We start from the raw sequence: 18165 nt of genomic DNA, 5'->3' as shown, positions 1-18165 counted from the left end.
AATTTTACAAATATTTGTTTTTGCCTAAGAAATAACATTTAATTTATTCTTTGATTATATCATATAAAATGTAGGCCTACCTAGGCTAGAGGGCGCTAGTTCTGTTTCGCACCTGTTAAGCAACTTAAAATGAATATCACACCATAGAACTGTCTAAAAATATACGCATTCCACAAGTTACTTTTTAACAAATTTAGAGTCGAAATAAAAGACAGGTGCGAAAGGGAACTAGTCTAGTGTGGTACTAAATGCACTTTCGCACCACACTCTCTCGAGCTTACCCAATTTTGAAACATTCACCCGCACCGCAGCGGTGGTGAGTGACCGTGAAAATTGACAGACAATCAGGCTTTTTTAAGGACGTTTGGGCCCAATATAATTAGATAATCGGGCTCATTATAAAAACCTTATTAATCTAATTTTCTATCATATCTTTTTTAATCGCACGTAATGGCTACCATTAAAAAAATATTATAAACATAAACTTTGTTTGCCGAGAACTCAATTATAAACTATATAATATAATGGAACGGATTTACAAACGATACACTTGGCTATCAGGCCCAACGCCTAAGACGATCAGGTCAAACGTATAGACAATCGAGCACATAAAAAAATGGCCCCGATCGTCTCTATGATGGCCCGGATCGTCCGTGGCCCCGATCCTCCGTGACCTTGATTGTCCTTGGCCCCGATCGTCTGTTCACCACCGGGATGTCTTATGCCCAGATTTAGTTAGGTGCCAAACTGCAGTTAGCGCCCTAGGCCTATACTATTAATAATATCGCCATGGCTAAAGATACACGGTACCATATCCATACCTCTAAAAACTAAAGGTACGGTAATTATAGAGGGCGCTTCCGTTTGCTAAAGGTACGGTAAAATTGCATGTTCCTAAAACTTGTACCTAAATATAAAACTCATTCCTAAATATAAAACTTGTTCCTAAATATTAAAACCTAACACTCTAAATGATCTCTCCTAAATTAAAAACTAAAAAACTAGATTTGAACTCGTCACGGTGACGGGTTAGGCTATCGTGCAACGCATCGTAACATACAAATGCTATTCTAGTAGGCTTAGCCTACAGTAAGCTGCACCACAACGATTGTACAAACAGCATAGCATCGATCAAATTCAACAAGCGTCAACAGTTGACTGTATTGGCATTGTAAACGGTTTAGTTGACGGTTAGTTTTTATTTTACACCTCCCACGTTTATTTAATTGTTTTTGATGACATTTTCAAGTTCATGTGTCTGAAGAAGAATAACATTATTATTGAAAATTGGCAGAAAATTGATAACTTTTACGTAATATGCGCTCTATTGAATGTGACAAACTGTGCCGAAAGAGATAGAAATCCAATTTTTAAAATTCAGATGACGTCATAACATACTTACGGTCTAAATTTCACATGAATTCATATACAATACAACTCATTACCCTTTATAATAAGTGAAAAGAATAGGGGGTCACCAGCCATCCTGGAGAGCTATAATCGATTCAAAATAGGCATATTTTTACACAATTTTGCATAAAACTAACCACTTTTTGGGCGCACGATTTTTAAAGTTTGACGTGCTTGTGTGTCATTATTTTACATTCATAATTCATCAAAAATTAAAGGAACTTCATAAAAGGTATACAGAATCAACAATCAAGTCCAAAACGGTCTGTCTAAGCTGCGTACGAACTAAGTACGTAAAAGCGCGTGTGAGCGTGAAAATACCAATGTTCAAAATTTTTCTGATGATGATACATCCGTGTGTCCAAGTTTCATTTGACAAAGGCTGTTAGTTTTGAATTTACAGGTATATTTAAGAATTTCAGAAAATCATGCGTAGTTACGCTACATGACCATATTTTCATTAAACCAAAGTTTGTTGCACAACTACATATATACGTGCATCTGCTGTCCAAGTTACAACATAACTGTTATCGCGGTTGCGTGACACAAAAATTGAGGAAAATAAAGGAAATTTTTGACAATAGAAAAAGTCGAACCTCCAACCCCTTAAGCCATAGCCTCATCACAAGCCCACTAAGCCACACAGCTGGCTTGCTGAAAAACATTGCCATAACCTATTGGATTAACATCTATCTTACATAGCGTAATTACCGTACCTTTAGTTTTTAGATGTATGGATACGGTACCGTATCTTTAGCCATAAATAACGTAATTTAAATATCATCATCATTAATAAACATTACATAATTTGGTGTCAGCCGTTACAGACAGTCGGCAGCCGTTTTGGTCACACACCTTTTAAACTCCTAGACCTAGATCCCCTACTACAAGCCTATTACTAATACTATACATACTATGCCTATGAGTAGCCTACTAAGGCTTACCCTAGAGGCTACACACACTACACCACCAGGCCTTGGCTAGGGCCTAGGCTAGGCTAGTTCCTACTTCTTTCTAGCGGATTTCCATTTTCTAGCCTTGCTTCTTCCTAGTCTCTATTTTAGACGGGATTTAATCTAGGCCTAGTGCTAGGCTATTATCATACTAATGGTATTATATATTACACAAAACAACTTAAGAAAAACTAACCCATATTGATGCAAAATAAACAGTGATACGCTAGCCTTTATTTTATTTTTATGGTTGCAAAAAAACAAGCTGCTCCGCTGCTGCTAGATTTGTGTGACTGGATGGCAATCGATGATTGGACAACAACGATCTTTCGTAGTCGGATATGGCACGCCAAAGCGCACAAACAAATCGAGGTCATCATAAGTTTAAAGATTGATCCTATAAAACAGAATACATATTGAGAAAAGTTTTAGTGGGGTTTTTCGGGTCTCTATTTTCAAGGTGGTCTCTTTTTCGTAACACCCTTCAAATAGTGCGGATCCGTTCATGGAGCTGACCAATAACAATATCTGTAATATTTACGAGGACGGTAATTGTACATCAGGGGCCGGGACAGTTTTTATTATTGGTTGCTCTCTATAAAGAGGCAAGTCATTAATTAAAACAAGTTGTTCACACAATTACCTCCAGACACCGTTTACATGCATGCTTTTCTGACTTCAGCTCATTTGCCAAATTGTAACTTATTTCTCCATGACTACAAACTGTACTTTGGTTTTATGTTTTGTTGATGAATTTATGCCACCTACTTTGTGCGTACCACACTCACTGTTCCGAGAGAACACAGCATATACAATCGTTTTTTTAACATAAACTTCATTTTACTTATAATACTGTACATAATGTCAGATTGAAAACCATTGTTGAAATATTGTATTTTGTATGTTCACGGCCTCTTTGAGTTGTCCGTCCTGGCGTACCATAGTAGTAGTACCCACTTGTTTACTCTCCTCCCTGCTCCACGTGTACACCTACGCACACCTTCTTCAAGCATAAATAAATTAATTATAAAACTACCTTTTGATATATTTTTGACAGACCTGGGTATTTTCTGAACAATTGAAGAACAAAATAAGCTACACATTTCCCGAATTGGGCAACTACAACGGGTATCTCTTTACGAACCGGCACTTTTTTAAGAAGATCCCTGGTTCTATGGGGAGGAGAGAGCCAGGCAGCTGAGCAATTGGTGGAATCCAGTCAAGTCGCCCCATACAAAGTCGCCCAAATACCAGGGCAGTCCTGAATATAATTGAAACGATCCTCAAACATTCTTTTACTACTTTATAGCACCACTGCCCACCAGGCAGTGGTTTCATATAATACGGTACTATCTAGTAATATACTAGTATTTCCAAATCACCTAAAACATTTTTTATTGTATATAGTTTTGGTCTTTATTTTATAAGATATAAGATAGCCGTGTCAGTAAACCAGTATACTTATAGTATAGTAGAAGAGTAGGCCTAGGCTAAGTTATACTACTAGGCCACCCATTCTATTAATCTTATTAGGATCTATAGCTAATACAGTCTTGGTAGTAGTAGTAGTAGTAGCTAGCTTATTTAGCACACTTAGGCCTATTTAGCTAGTAAGGTATGTACTCTGACATTTTCGCCGACTGGACATTTGTCCGACAAAGACATTTTGCCGACAGGACTTTTCGCTGACAGGACATTTTTGCACAAATGACATATCGGCAACAGACAACCAGGCATTTCACCAACCATTTTGCTGACCAGGTTATTTCGTCGACAACCAATTAGCCAACAGAACAATTTGCTGACTAGACTCCAGTCTGAACATGTTTAGCCTGAACTATTTAAAAATTGGTTGAAATAAAATATTTTTCTCAAATTTTTCAATATATAAAAAAAAACTACAAAAAGTATGCCGTCAAATCCTGACATGGGTTCTATATGCTACAGACTTTTTGTATGAAAATGTTCCAAATACTATTAGCTGCTTAATTAATTATTCTCTTTGAAGTTGTTTTTTTTTAGAAAATTACAGCTGCAGTTACATGCAGAATCATATACTTTGCATTGTCAAACCATGGATTAAAGAATGAAATTAGAAGGATATGCATCGACGGTGACATAAAACGATTTTGCAACGCGCTGCATAAACCACACTAGGAAAAAAAATATGATCGAAATTTGCAGAAAGAAGCAATTAAACACTGTTATTTCAAAGTTATTGTGTTTTCTTTTTTTGACGAGCAATGAATTTCCTTTTTGAGGATCAATAAAAGTTATCTTATCTTAGGAACATCCGTCATTACCATGGAAATTCGGCCCGGCCCAATATTACAGACGTAGGGAAATAAAAATAAATAGGGTTACGATGGAAATGCTTAAATGATTGGAGGATCCCCAGCAAAATGCAATAATTATGGACAAATCAACGACCCATATGACGGAGTTGTCCACGAACACAGTGTGTAGTGGCATTTCATTGCTTCTCATGATGCACACAAGCAATCCAAACAGTCAGAAATTCAATCTGAGCATGTTCAGAAACATATCTACAAAAACTAAATTGTGCACGGTATTGTTGACTGCTGGTTAATTCTACGCTGCAGCCTGTCAATTTACATATAGGCTCTTCGAACCCTGGACTTATAACGTTAATGGTTATTATATGTGATGAAATGGGATTTAAATTTTAATTTAGTGGCAGAAAAAACATTTAGTATGAAATTAAGGGTGTTGCCCGGGCAACTGGGGCAACAGCCCTGCGTCCGCCTCTCCAGTGATTATAAATAGTATTCATTAATCATTGAATAAATACAATTTTTTTTTCCAATGGACATTTTAGATGAGTTTTAGTCTATTCTAGAATAAAAGTAGTAAACTATATCTAGTAGCTATATCTCAACCTATTTTACCCCATACATACTGTTCAGCATATCACATTTTATTTCAAGGTATACAACTTGAACCTAGTGGGTCTGCAATGGGTAAAATGATAGATGAGCTTCATGATAGTGCAAGTAAAGGCCAGCTGGATTTAGTGTTGATGATCATTGAGTCCAGTAAACAAAAGTCCGTTATTAATGCACAGAATGATCAGGGATGGACAGCGCTAATGTTTGCTGCTAGAAATGGAAGAGTAAATGTGGCTGATGCTCTTATCAAAAAAGGGTATGTAATAGTAGTTTCTTTTTAAGATTCTGTTTTTTATTTAAATTCTTGTTTAAATTCACCTAGTAATATAGTATAGAGCATAGTTTAACCTTCAGTGGTCCATACCTACAGTACATATGGATTTTATTTAATACAATCTTTAATGAGGGTGGCCTATCCAGTTCTAGTGAAGAAACTGATCATTAAGGGCCCTGGATGAAATATACAAATGCAACCATATAAAATACTCTGAACAAAGTTACTGTTAAAATAGATATCACACAATGTCCATTGCATCATAAGTTTCAATATTATACTGTATAGATCATTTTAATATATTGTCATTCTTTTGTTTTTCAGATGTGATGTTGACCTAATGACCAAGTCTGGTCAAACAGCTGTTGACATAGCTCAGTTTTGGAACCATTCCTCAATAGTTACCCTTATAACTAGTGATTCTAATAATTCAAATATACCATGTCAACTTTCTACAGTTGTCACCTATTTTGGAAAAAATCCTTTGGATCGATGTTCAGCAATGAGAGATAACCAAGAGTGGATAGAAAAAGAGCTCCATCAAGCATCAACAAAGTATATTCTATTTCATAAGTTAAACCCATTTGTTTTGTATCAAGACAATAAATATGAAATATGCCCCATTTCTTACAAGGACATCTCATTTTTGCTTATGGGAGATCCCAAACCGGTTTATATTTTTCTTGGGTTAGGGTGTTTGGATTTATCAAATACAAATGGGGAAAGAAATGCATGGTTTGCGCTGGATGTATCAACTCTTGAAGAGGAAAGGGTGTTAAAGTTTTCTAAGAAAGCAGAGATTTTATCATCTAAAAATAAATATGCTATTATGGGCTTTGATGAAATTCAGGCAGGTGTGATTGCACAATGCAAGTCACTGCTTACGTGGCATCTTCGCTACAAGTTCTGTCCAACCTGTGGCAGTGTAACAAACATAGCAGAAGCTGGATATAAAAGAATTTGCGCAAATAAAGGTAGATTTACATCACACTTTTTTATCATAATTCTATTCTTCTATTATTCCCAGTCTGTTTTAACACTTAATTGTATACTACTACTGAAATACCAGTTACTGCTTCATAGTACAGTAGGACCTATGTTCTGGGTGGCTTGAAATCTAAACTTAGTCTTCCTTGCAAGCTTGGTTCAACAAGGAAATGCAAGATAGTGCTAAAAAAACTGTTTTTTTTTTTAATTTCTATGTCCAATCATTTTTTTTAACAGATTGTATTAGTTTACAAGGCATTCATAACACTAGCTATCCCAGATTAGACCCGGTTGTGATTATGCTCGTCATATCTCCTGACAAGCAACAGTGTCTTCTAGGAAGGCAAAAGACGTTTCCTCCTGGACTATTTTCTTGTCTGGCTGGATTTATGGAACCAGGTTAGACACTTTCATATATTATTTCTTTAATTAAATATGTACTGGTATATCAATATTGTATATTCTGGAATAAAAATGACACCCGAGTTTCAATCAACCAATACTGTAGTATTAAGCAACCGTTAACCATTTTTTATCGCCATTCCAATGGAATTTGGCCCGGCCCAATATTACGGACGTAGGGAAATGAAAATAAATAGGATTACTATGGAAATGCTTAAATGATGGGAGAATCCCCGGCAAAATTTAATACTGTAATTATGGACAAATCAACGACCCATGTGACGGAGTTGTTCACGAACACAGTGTGTAGTGGCATTTCGTAGCTTCTTAGAAAACACAAGCAATCCAAACAGTCAGAAATTCATTCTGAGCATGTTCAGAAACATATCTACAAAAAAAATATGCTGACCGCCGCTATATTGTGTGCGCCATTGTTGACTGCTGGTTAATTTTACACTGCAGTCTGTTAATTTAATGGTCATTATGTGATGAAATGGGTTCTAAATATAACTTAACTTTAAAAAGTGGCAGAAAAAACATTTAGTATGAAATTAAGGGTGTTACTCGGGCAACTGGGGCTCCGCCCCTGCGTCCGCCCCTGAAGTGAAATAGTATTCATTAATAATTGAATAAATACAAATGTTCCTATTTTCTGGGATAATTGGTTTTCTATTGTGAAAATGTTAAATTACAGCTGGTAGAAATATTTTGACAAACATTTCTTTATCAAAAAGAAATAATAAATGATTTCTGTAACTTCAGCTGTAAGGCCATTCCAACTGTCAATGCTCATGGCACTGTGTTGCTCATGGTGCTAGTGTTAAATGCAGATGGTTCCCAAATATATGTCCTACAGTACTGAAAGTCTCCTGCTATGTCCATGGGCACTTGATGGCTAGATCCCGGCTCTCGATTCTCTCCTTGATAGCCTAAAAATGTTTAGAAACATACAATGGTTTATCCAAAACACCATATGTTTAAAGTCAATATCTAAAGGTCAATAATAATTACACCAGAAAAATATGGTTTTGTTGGGTTTTCACTTTTACTGCAGTGTTATATCTTGAAATTTCAAACCATTCCAACTGTTTCTTTTAAAGGTGAAACTATTGAAGATGCTGTCCGTCGTGAGGTGATGGAAGAGAGTGGTATAAAAGTTGACAAAGTTCAGTACCATACCTGCCAACCATGGCCTATGCCTATGCAGCTCATGATTGGCTGCTTAGCATATGCAACATCCAATTATATTAAAGTAGATCAAAATGAATTAGAAGCTGCTCGTTGGTTTCCAAAGAAAGAGATTATGGACATTTTAACCGGACATGGGTTAAATAGTGGAGCAGCATTTTCTTTACCGCCAAAACAGGCTATAGCATATCAGCTTATTAAGACCTTTGTGGGTACAAGTTCAAATTTATAATTGCTAGTCTGTGTGATATGGTATACGTACAACGCTTTAAAGAACTAACTACCTTGTTACAAACTCATCAGTAATTCATTTAATTAGTATTTTTCACATAATTCTTTCTATAGGAAAATTACATTTGACTTGCTTACTGTTGACAAGCACCCTTTTTATCTGCCAATTGAAATAAAAGCATAATCATCTTTTTAGGATTTTCATGTCTCTAATATTATTAGGAAGCGAAAACACACGTGTACAGATTCACCTGTATTTCTTGGGTGCCTGATATGCCACTAAACATAAAGTTTCACTATCTGTATATGCAAAAATGTACACAATTTGCTTAACTAACGACAACAAAAATGGCATGAAATTCATTCCATCTGATGGGAAATTAGAAAATTTCTGTTGGCCAATCATGAATCCAGTTGAACATTCTACTGTGCTTATATCACCTGCCCCATAACTAATGACATCATCAATGTCTGCGGTGTTCCAAAAAAGAATCTGTCCATCCCATCCAACCGAGATTAAAAAATCACCACTTGGGTCAAATCTGACTGCAGAAACAAACGACAAATGACCTGAAATTTAAATAAATTTAGATAAATATGATAGGATAACGATGCAACATTAGAAGTTAATAGCATACATTGCCTGTTAATATTTTGTATCAATATTAAAATCTGACTTAGTTTTCGAAATATAGGGTCCAAAACACGGCCAAAAATAATCGTTTTTAGCCAAAGTAAATAAATTGTGCCCTCAGTAGGCAATTGTATGAACTTTAAAAATTAAGGTTTTTATTAATATAATTTGTATATCAACATTGTAAAATTCAATCAAATATGATATATATGTTTATTAAACCTCATTCAAAGAATTTCAATACATTATTTTCCTGACGTATGTTAGACATGTCAGGACATGCAGTCCGATCCTCAGAGACAACATCACACATGATAAAATTATTCCGGAGTCTGTTAATATGCGTCAACCAATCAAAGTACGAGAATCCAAAATCGTTCAACCTCATAGACTCTCTTTTCCCAGACGTTTTTTGGGTCCAGCAGCTTGGACCTATCAATTAGTCGAGTTTACAGAATATTAAAACTGTCAGCCTTAGATAAATAAATAGCTTTCATATTGATACAGTTTCTTATTGATATTGATATCCTCTGGTGTTTTAGCTGGCTAAAGCCGCGGTGCGAAAAGCATTAGGAAAGAATGGAAATGTGGACTTTGTGGACCTATCGCAAATACTGAATGATTTAAACATAATGAAAATTGGTCTATATAAATATATATTTGTAAATTGTGATTAATAATTTTATTTTAAAAAATATTTAATGTTTGATCAGTGTTTTTCTACTGTGTATGCGACTACTATTCTAATCTGATTTTATAAAAATATGACATCTTTTGCATTTTATTATATCATCATTTTTGTAATTTGTATGAATAAAGACACAATATACAACAACAAATCTATTGTTTTCAATTAGTATTCCTCTATTAAGCCCTTGCATTGTGGTTGGTTTATAGTACAGTATTCACCTAAAGACCCCTGTTGGCCGAGTGGTTTCTTATCTGTCGATAAAAGCACGAATATAGTGTATACGGTGGTATACAGTAGTAAAACGCAAGTAATTACCATTAAAAAATACGTCTTAACTAATTGCAATGCGATGCATGTCTGAAGGGTAAGGCCAAACCAAGACACAAGTGAATATAGTTTGGAGAAAGTTGGGTTGCTGATACTCAACAGGGAACATTGAGTGTTTAGCAGTTCTGTCATTTCGTCAACATAATATACGTCACAGGTTTTATCATATACTGAGTAAGTTACTGTATGCTGTACTGTATTTTTTTATCCTCATCGTACGTTTTAAGAGTTAATTATGAGCAATCTTTTCAAAGCATTTTGATATAGTCGTTCAGTGACATGCAATGAATTGCTTGAGGCTTGATACGAGTGAGCTTAAGTGTATGCCTACCATCATGTGCATGTGTTTATTTGTGTTGTGTTATGTTTTTAAATTGACGAAATAAATGAAATGAAATTACAAGGGCTCTAGTTGAAACGGAGTTGGTTGGTCCTTCAGGCTTACAATTGAAAGCTTTGTCCAAAATGAGGAGTACGTATTACAGGAACTAGAATGCACTATGTAGACAGTGGCGTAACAGCTATGAGCGCTTATTGGCTACACCAGAGCTTACAGGGGCCCCCCGAGCAGGTCCCAGAGGAAAAACAGGCATCAAAATATGTCAAAAAAGGGCTAAAAACGCTTGAGCGTTGGAGGTTCACTTATGGTTCCTAAGGCCTCTGCATTACGCCACTGTATGTAGACAGTAGGATTTTTCAAAAAGAGCAAGCTAGGTTTATAAGATATACAGTACTGTATTTGTATTCTGATTGAATGCAAGTGTGACACATACAATTCAGCTTCCATAAAACATGCAGAGCAAAAGCAAGTTATATGATATTTTGCTTGGATGTCTGAAAAGAATATCATATCTTATAAACTGTACAATCCTCTGTTCTATAAAAATTATAGTTTTCAAAAAAAATAATTCTCAAAAATAAAGATTTTTCAGAAATTTTGTACGAAATTGAAAAAAAAAATTCTTATATATTGCATAACCTCATTTTATATTCAAAATTATGCAACGCCTCCTCTGCCTTCAGTTCACAATGGTCATGCAGTACACACCAATCGTCATGCAGTACACACCAATTGTCATGCAGTACACACCAAACATCATGCAGTACACACCAATCGTCATGCAGTACACACCAATGGTCATGCAGTACACACCAATGGTCATGCAGTACACACCAATGGTCATGCAGTACACACCAATCGTCATGCAGTACACACCAATCGTCATGCAGTCAAATATTGCGTAATTTATACCGCCACCTATCGACAAAATCGAATATCATGTGACGTTTATTAGACGGCTGTAAAACTAAGGCTATATACAAACTTTATACTACAGCAACTCACACTGTCTACTACTACACCGCACGTGCTTTACGTCTTATAGATTCCAAGATTTATTAGTTATCCACTTGGTAGAGCGGATAACTCCTTGTTATTGTATGAGATCAATATTTTTTTTCTGTATTATGCTTCTTTCCATCCTTCCTTTTTGTGGATCGCGTTTCTCTAAAATGTGTAAACATAACATTTCATAACTTTGACAACATATGGGCATTTACGTGAAGTTGTGCACCTCCTATTTTTGAATGACGTCATAGTTGCGCAACGTGACTTACGCGCAATTTTATGAATTTCAATGATTGATCATAGATTAAAAACCAAAAGTCATTTAGTATTGACACTTTGACAAAATTTAAGTCATATCAGGGGCAAACTTTCTACGGATTAAAAATGGCATGTTTCACAAGAAGTTACGCGCGCACGCGCATTTAAAATTTCAAAATGCGCAAAATTAATTTCTAATCAACTTTTAATGCGTTTCTTGTCATTTTGAGCATGTCAAAAATTCCCACGGTGTAGTAGTAGACAGCGTGAGTTGCTGTAGTATAATGTTTGAATAGCCTAGTTTTACAGCCGTCTAATAAACGTCACGTGATATTCGATTTTGTCGATAGGTGGCGGTATAAATTACGCAATATTTGACTGCATGATGATTGGTGTGTACTGCATGACCATTGGTGTGTACTGCATGACCATTGGTGTGTACTGCATGACCATTGGTGTGTACTGCATGACGATTGGTGTGTACTGCATGACGTTTGGTGTGTACTGCATGATGTTTGGTGTGTACTGCATGACGATTGGTGTGTACTGCATGATGTTTGGTGTGTACTGCATGACAAATGTGAACTGAAGGCAGAGGAGGCGTTCCATACAAAATAGCCACTATATATTGTCCACAGAATTGTTCTATGTACCAACTTTGTGCTATGACCTCTAATCATAGGACAAAACATAGTTACAGCAATACTGTTCTTAGATTGGTTTTGATACACTTCTGTAATTGGTTATGACTTTTAACCCCTTATATCTTATATAGGTAATTCCCTCTCCTACCAACAGAATAATAATGTAAGGTAATTCTTTAGGCACTTACCTTTTAACTTGCAGCACTTGCTAAAGACATCCAATTCAAATCGACGTTTTTTACCAACTGGGGATAGTAAAATAATTGTATTGCAAATTAGTATTTTTGTATGTCTGCAAGGTAAAGTGCCAGGAATTCAGTCAAAGCGGCCTCAAGTCAAAGCGGCCTCATGTCAATTCGGCCTCTAATAAAGTATGGAACGCGAAAAGTGCAAACAGAGCGAATTGATAAAAAAAATTAATAAATAACTAGCAGTAACCCGCACGGTCTTTTTCTGCCTTAATATGTGGTTATACTTTGCATGGGCAAGCATAATAAAAGCGAACTCTGATAAAAGTACTTCGAAAAATTATTAAAATAAAAACAAATTGTTGATATTTGATATTTAGCAGAACATGACACCCATTTGGATTCGTTTTATCTGTGTGTGTGTTTTTTTTGTTCATTTATTTTTTATTTCATGGTCTTTTATATTTTGCAATTTTATTTGTGTAAGGTTACGTATCTTTTTTGCTAGTTTTGTAATTAAATTGTGGTCTAGTTTTGATTTTTAGCTTAGCGGTGATACTCAATAATTACACGTGGCGGATTCGAACTTGATTCGAACTTCATATCAATGGCCACAGCGTTTTACTCACTGAGCCAAACCATGATTTACGAAAATCTTTCTGTTCAAAGAATCGGTGTAATTAATTAAAACTTCAAAGACGCGATCATTTGATACGGTTGACTAAAGACTGTTTTTTTTGGCAAACCGGCATGGTATTTGTAGATCCGGCCATGTCGGTACACAACAGAGGAGGTTGCGTAGTTTATACAGTAACGTAACATAGTCGCTGAGACGTCAAATTACTGCTATTTTTTGTCTTTTTTTAGTGTTCATCCTTAAAATTCAGGAAAGTGACATAGCCTAGAGTGTGCGGCCCATCAATAAACATCAGTGTGCCAAATGTGAGTACGTACCGTTCAGTGGTTTTGGAGGAGATACGCAAAATACACAAATTTAGTAGCAAATATATAGATAATTAATAATATTAAATATTTTGTCACATTTTTTACACAGGAATAACTGTCTAAGAAGACTTTTTAATGAATAATATTTAGATGATATTTTTATTTTTTCCTATTAGGTTAAGGCATAAACTATAGAAGGCGTGCATATATCATGAATATTCATGATGTCATACTTGCAAAACACACTGTCTAATTATTTTATACCTCATGGTCTGATGCATGTTCGCAGTGCAGATCGGAGTTACTCTTTTTCTCTCCATGTTGTTAAAGATACTAGACCTGCAATTGTTGACGTTTTGTAAAAATAATGCATATATATAACTTTAAAAACATTTGTCTTAATAATGATAAAAAGAGAAAAACAATGCACTACCTAAGTAGCTCGCGTCAAAATAGACGTTTCTAGGCCAGCTTAGATTTGTAGGCCTAGCTGGTAAAGAGCGGTAGCGTATGAACATCGTACGATAGCTATAGGCCTAGCCTTATGTTGTCGCATTGCTGAATTAATTGTTTTTCCTTTTTTGGCAGAATCCGTTAAATGTAGGCCTAGCTATGATATAATTAAACTGTATAATCACAATTGATTCTAAGGATAAGTGTGAATTTTAATTAATTCATTTAATATGTACATTTTTGGATGTCAACAAAATAAGTATTTCAGAAACATAAGCAATAGGCCTATATTATATTATAACATTTATATGAAACATGTATGTCATTTTAGTGTCAAATTCTTCTTTCTTTTACACTCAATTTTTAATACTATATGTACGTAGGTGCGGCTACATGATAGGTGAGTTTTTGCAACAGCTACCCTAGCAGCGCGGCGAGAGATCATTTTCGATTACCACGTGAAAACCTTATCCAGGGTTTTCCGTCACATCATGAATATTCATGTATGGATTCTAATTTCACAAAATGCTAGATTCATTTGGTGGCACAATTAAACAAAAGTACAATCAGACAATATCATTTCCATAACAAAAATGTCTGTATTATAAAAAGTAGAATAATAGTATACAAATAATATTATACAAATAATGAATGTATATGAGTGTAATGGTACAAATAATGGCATGAGGTGAATGATGAAAGGTTATATATCAACGAGGCAACGCCGAGTTGATATTTAACCTTTCATCATTCACCAAATGCCATTATTTGTAGCATTACACGAATATAAAACATTCATTATTTGTTTTATATAACATCTAAATAGATTCCTGTCATTTGAATCAAATAAAAGGTAGCCCAGCCAAGAGGCCTACATTTCATTCACAATGATTAAAACAATAGCATTTGGTTTTTAATATTATATTAAATGTTATATTTATATGGATTTTATAAACACACGACCAAACAAACCTAGGCCTAGCAAGGCTAAAACGCCTAGGCTAGGCCTAGCCTAATACTAGCTAGGCTAGACCTAGTAGTACTAGCTTGGCTGAAAGGCAAAACTTCAACAGACAATTGGAACTTATCTAGGCTTATTATGGTTTTTCCAACGATTCCACGAGTCTTGTAGGGATGTCCCCATTAATTAAGCAAAATCCTAAAAACAATTTAAGCTAATTTAAATGCCTTTTTGAATGAAATTAGTACATATATATCTCCAAATCGAGCTGTTGCATATCTCGCGGTGGTGTTTACAAACAACAGATGCAGGACAACAGGTGGCGCTGTTGTATTTCACAGTAATTTGTACACCAGATTTGTTTTCATCCGCGAAACGTTTTTTTTTCGTACACAAAAATGTTTAAAAAGTACTATTAAATGATTGTTTAATAGTGCATACTATTGCACGGCATGTGACCCACAATCGTCCAATCAAATGACAGGAATTTATTTAGGTGTTATATAATAATGTTTATGAGTTGGATGGTGATAATATTTCAATGACTGCTCTATTTTTACCGAGGTGGAGTTTAAAATAGAGAAGTCAATTTTTCATCGAATTTTATAACACACCTACAGTACTTATTCAATTTATTCATTGTTCATTACGACTGTTAGGCCGGGTAGCTAGGTCATTAATAAAGACAGTGCTCCAATGTTAGACACGGAGAAGAACAGTTATAGATGGAGTTTTCTAATGCGATCAGTCATTAGATATAACAAATTGCAAGAATACAATCAGGTGTGTTATAATGTGATATATTCAAGAGGCACTTACGATAATGCATGATTGTTCTCCTGTCTCTTTTGCGGTCAGTCAACGTCTCCATGTAGAACACAGTAATATTATCATCCTCACCAGCAGCTATTACAATACTGTAATGAAATCAAGAATCACACCTATTTTAAAGTAGTAGTTCTACTTTGCTAATATAACACGTCAAATAAGTATCATCTATCATGTAAAAAATACCTTAATTGATAACATACAAAGCAACGACTTTTCTATTTGTAATATTGTTTTTATTACTGCATACCGTCAAAATCTTTTAAAAATGTGTAAATTTGTGGATTATGTCAATCAATGGTATTTGAGATAGTGTTAAGTTACTTTACAGTAGAACCTCTGTTTTACGTACCCTGATTTTACGCATAAAATGACCGATGACATATCATTTTTAGTAATTTATTACACAAATAGTGTTATTTTCTTACATTGAGGGCGCAATTTAACAACAAACCATAAAGCCAAGGCTGTGAGACAAGCCACACACGTGTATTCCCCCTAAGAGCAGCGACTATTTTTATTGATGGAAAATACAAGCAAAAAAAACATACATTTTTTATTTATAACACTTTATTTAAACATTGCACAGCCTGCATGTACTTTTATAGTTAGGCCTCACAGCTAGGCCTCCTTCAAAGAAAATGTCACCTAGAAGGGACACAGACCAAGGCTATTAAAGGGGGATTCTGGGTTTAAAATTGCTTTTAAATATCGTTTATTTATTAAATAAAAAATATTATAACAATATAGACATGTCAGAATGAAGAAGTAATAACGAGAAATTTAAAAAATTAAATTTCATATACATTTTAGGGTAAATTCATGGAAAGTCTGTTTTTCAGCAGCTTAGGGAAGCTCATTAATATTCATGAGATATTCACAAAATCACGTCATCAGTGGATTCCAAACTCGCGACGTCATGTACGTTGTGTTTGTCAACTAATTTACATCTCTCTCCCCTGTCAAACGACGACCACCCGATCATTGTGAAATACATTTTTTGTAGATTTTCTAAGCTAGGCCTAAAGTGTAATAATAACAGTAGTAGCATATATTTATTTGACATTTAATGAAATACAAAATTTAGTACAGATTATATATAGATTGTATACAGTTATACTATTTTTATACCTCGAATAGTTCAGATCGTATTATCGGCTTCAAGTACTAGGCTAGGCCTAGCCTAAATCAGTTTTTGTCATGGGTGAGAGCCATTCTGACTAGGGATTCCATGCCACGATGGCTTTTTAAAACATTGGGGCCCATCATGGGCCTAGCTAGCCTACTACTAAACGATTGGCCCATAAATAACAAAACTCAGTGGATCCAAATCCATCCTATCAACCAAACTCCTAAACAATCTAAACCTAAAACGTTTTACAAAATCGGCTGTAAATATTGAGGCAAAACAAGGTCCGATCGCCGTCCGCACGTATGGTGTCCCGATCGTCTAAGTAGGCCTAAAATAGGCCTAGTTTACTCTCCAAAAAAGCGGATACTGCATCAAGCAAGTAGACCAGGTAGTAGGAAGGAGACCTGGCCGATCCGGCCCAGTTAAAAATTGAGCTAGCTAGTGTAGTAGACCCTATGCGAATTGATACTACCAGGCCTTTTACTATAGGCTACACTTGTTAAAATTAGCAATACTTATGTTTACAAATATTCCAACTCTCTCATTCGAGCTATGTTATCTATACCATTCCGGTAGGTCGAGTCGACCTTCAATCAAATACTGTACATCGTTCATGTTGTGATTATAGACGGGGTATACTCGACCCGACCAGTTTGGTATTGTATACTGTATCTGCTTATCACGTGACGATGCCAAGCATGGCCAGAGAGAGCACGTGTATCGTCGTCTCGCTCTCCTCGCTCAGCAGGAATGTATACGTTACGCTTCATTGATTTTGAAGGCTTTCCCTAAGTCAGTGCGAAAATCGGCAAACGTAAAGTGCAAACATATCTAAGTTTTCACTGTTTTGATAAATTTTCATAGAAAATTGACTTCATAAATGGGAAGACCGACTAAAATTACATCAGATAAGTATAATTTTACAAAAGTAATTGATATGGTTAATGATAACGAGTCGTCGGAAGATTGACCATTTTACGAATTTCCTATTCTGTAACACAGTGTCATATCGCCGTAGCTGCACTTGTAATCTGGCCTCATTTCACAGCCTTCGTTCTGCTTCACTGAGCGCTTTTATAAATTGAAACTTTTACCGTTCAAGAGACAAACAAATATATTTTACATTTTTTACTATTCATTTTAAACCCGGAACCCCCCTTTAAGTTGTTTGATAGCCTTGCACACTAGACTAATGAAAGTGGTCTATTCTGTTGGCCAGAGGAAGATTAACAAAATCAAGAGACACCTCAACATCTTGTGATTAAGTTCTTGACATGGCCACAAGTTTGAGCATTAAAGTAGTGAAGGAAAAAACGGGTTACAAGCAACAAAATACAGTACATGGGATATTAGAGGTCTACACTACATACATTTTTTGGTATCTTTAAATGCCTATATCCAG

General features: G+C 35.3%; 2 protein-coding genes across 6 annotated transcripts in view; one reads left to right on the top strand and one right to left on the bottom strand.

Moving 5' to 3' along the window:
• LOC144845546 (zinc finger protein basonuclin-1-like) overlaps positions 1-18165 on the bottom strand; it is a 71039-nt gene that overhangs the window by 2629 nt on the left and 50245 nt on the right. For 3 of the 4 annotated variants that reach the window (XM_078702952.1, XM_078702954.1, XM_078702955.1), the window contains 2 exons: positions 15623-15720; positions 12445-12501 (listed from right to left, as the gene is read on the bottom strand). In XM_078702952.1, the coding sequence (XP_078559078.1) occupies positions 12445-12501; positions 15623-15720 (155 nt within the window). Of the gene's footprint in view, positions 1-8408; positions 8925-12444; positions 12502-15622; positions 15721-18165 lie in introns of those variants that run through there. The other variant, XM_078702953.1, reaches the window with a different exon arrangement.
• LOC144845554 (NAD-capped RNA hydrolase NUDT12-like) lies at positions 3362-8552 on the top strand. Of its 2 annotated transcripts, none has more exons than XM_078702967.1 (5): positions 3362-3491; positions 5312-5528; positions 5871-6520; positions 6771-6932; positions 8036-8552. In XM_078702967.1, exons 2-5 carry the CDS (start codon positions 5341-5343, stop codon positions 8353-8355), a joined length of 1320 nt encoding a protein of 439 aa, XP_078559093.1. In that variant the 5' UTR covers positions 3362-3491; positions 5312-5340; the 3' UTR covers positions 8356-8552. The 2 variants fall into 2 exon arrangements, with proteins under 2 accessions (XP_078559093.1, XP_078559094.1); XM_078702968.1 differs by lacking the exon at positions 3362-3491 and adding an exon at positions 3566-3709.

Source organism: Antedon bifida, chromosome 6, assembly GCF_963402885.1.
Source record: "Antedon bifida chromosome 6, ecAntBifi1.1, whole genome shotgun sequence".
Lineage (NCBI taxonomy): Eukaryota > Metazoa > Echinodermata > Crinoidea > Comatulida > Antedonidae > Antedon > Antedon bifida.
The sequence above is the reverse complement of the archived record's forward strand: the minus strand, read 5'-3'. Positions and strand labels throughout refer to the sequence as shown.

Bases quoted from the DNA above. Each gene is read 5' to 3' on its own strand.
- LOC144845554 (XM_078702967.1), top strand. From the start codon at position 5,341: ATGGGTAAAATGATAGATGAGCTTCATGATAGTGCAAGTAAAGGCCAG. The intron at 5,529-5,870 runs GTATGTAATAGT...TTTGTTTTTCAG, and splicing joins GATGCTCTTATCAAAAAAGG to ATGTGATGTTGACCTAATGA. The intron at 6,521-6,770 runs GTAGATTTACAT...TTTTTTTAACAG, and splicing joins AAGAATTTGCGCAAATAAAG to ATTGTATTAGTTTACAAGGC.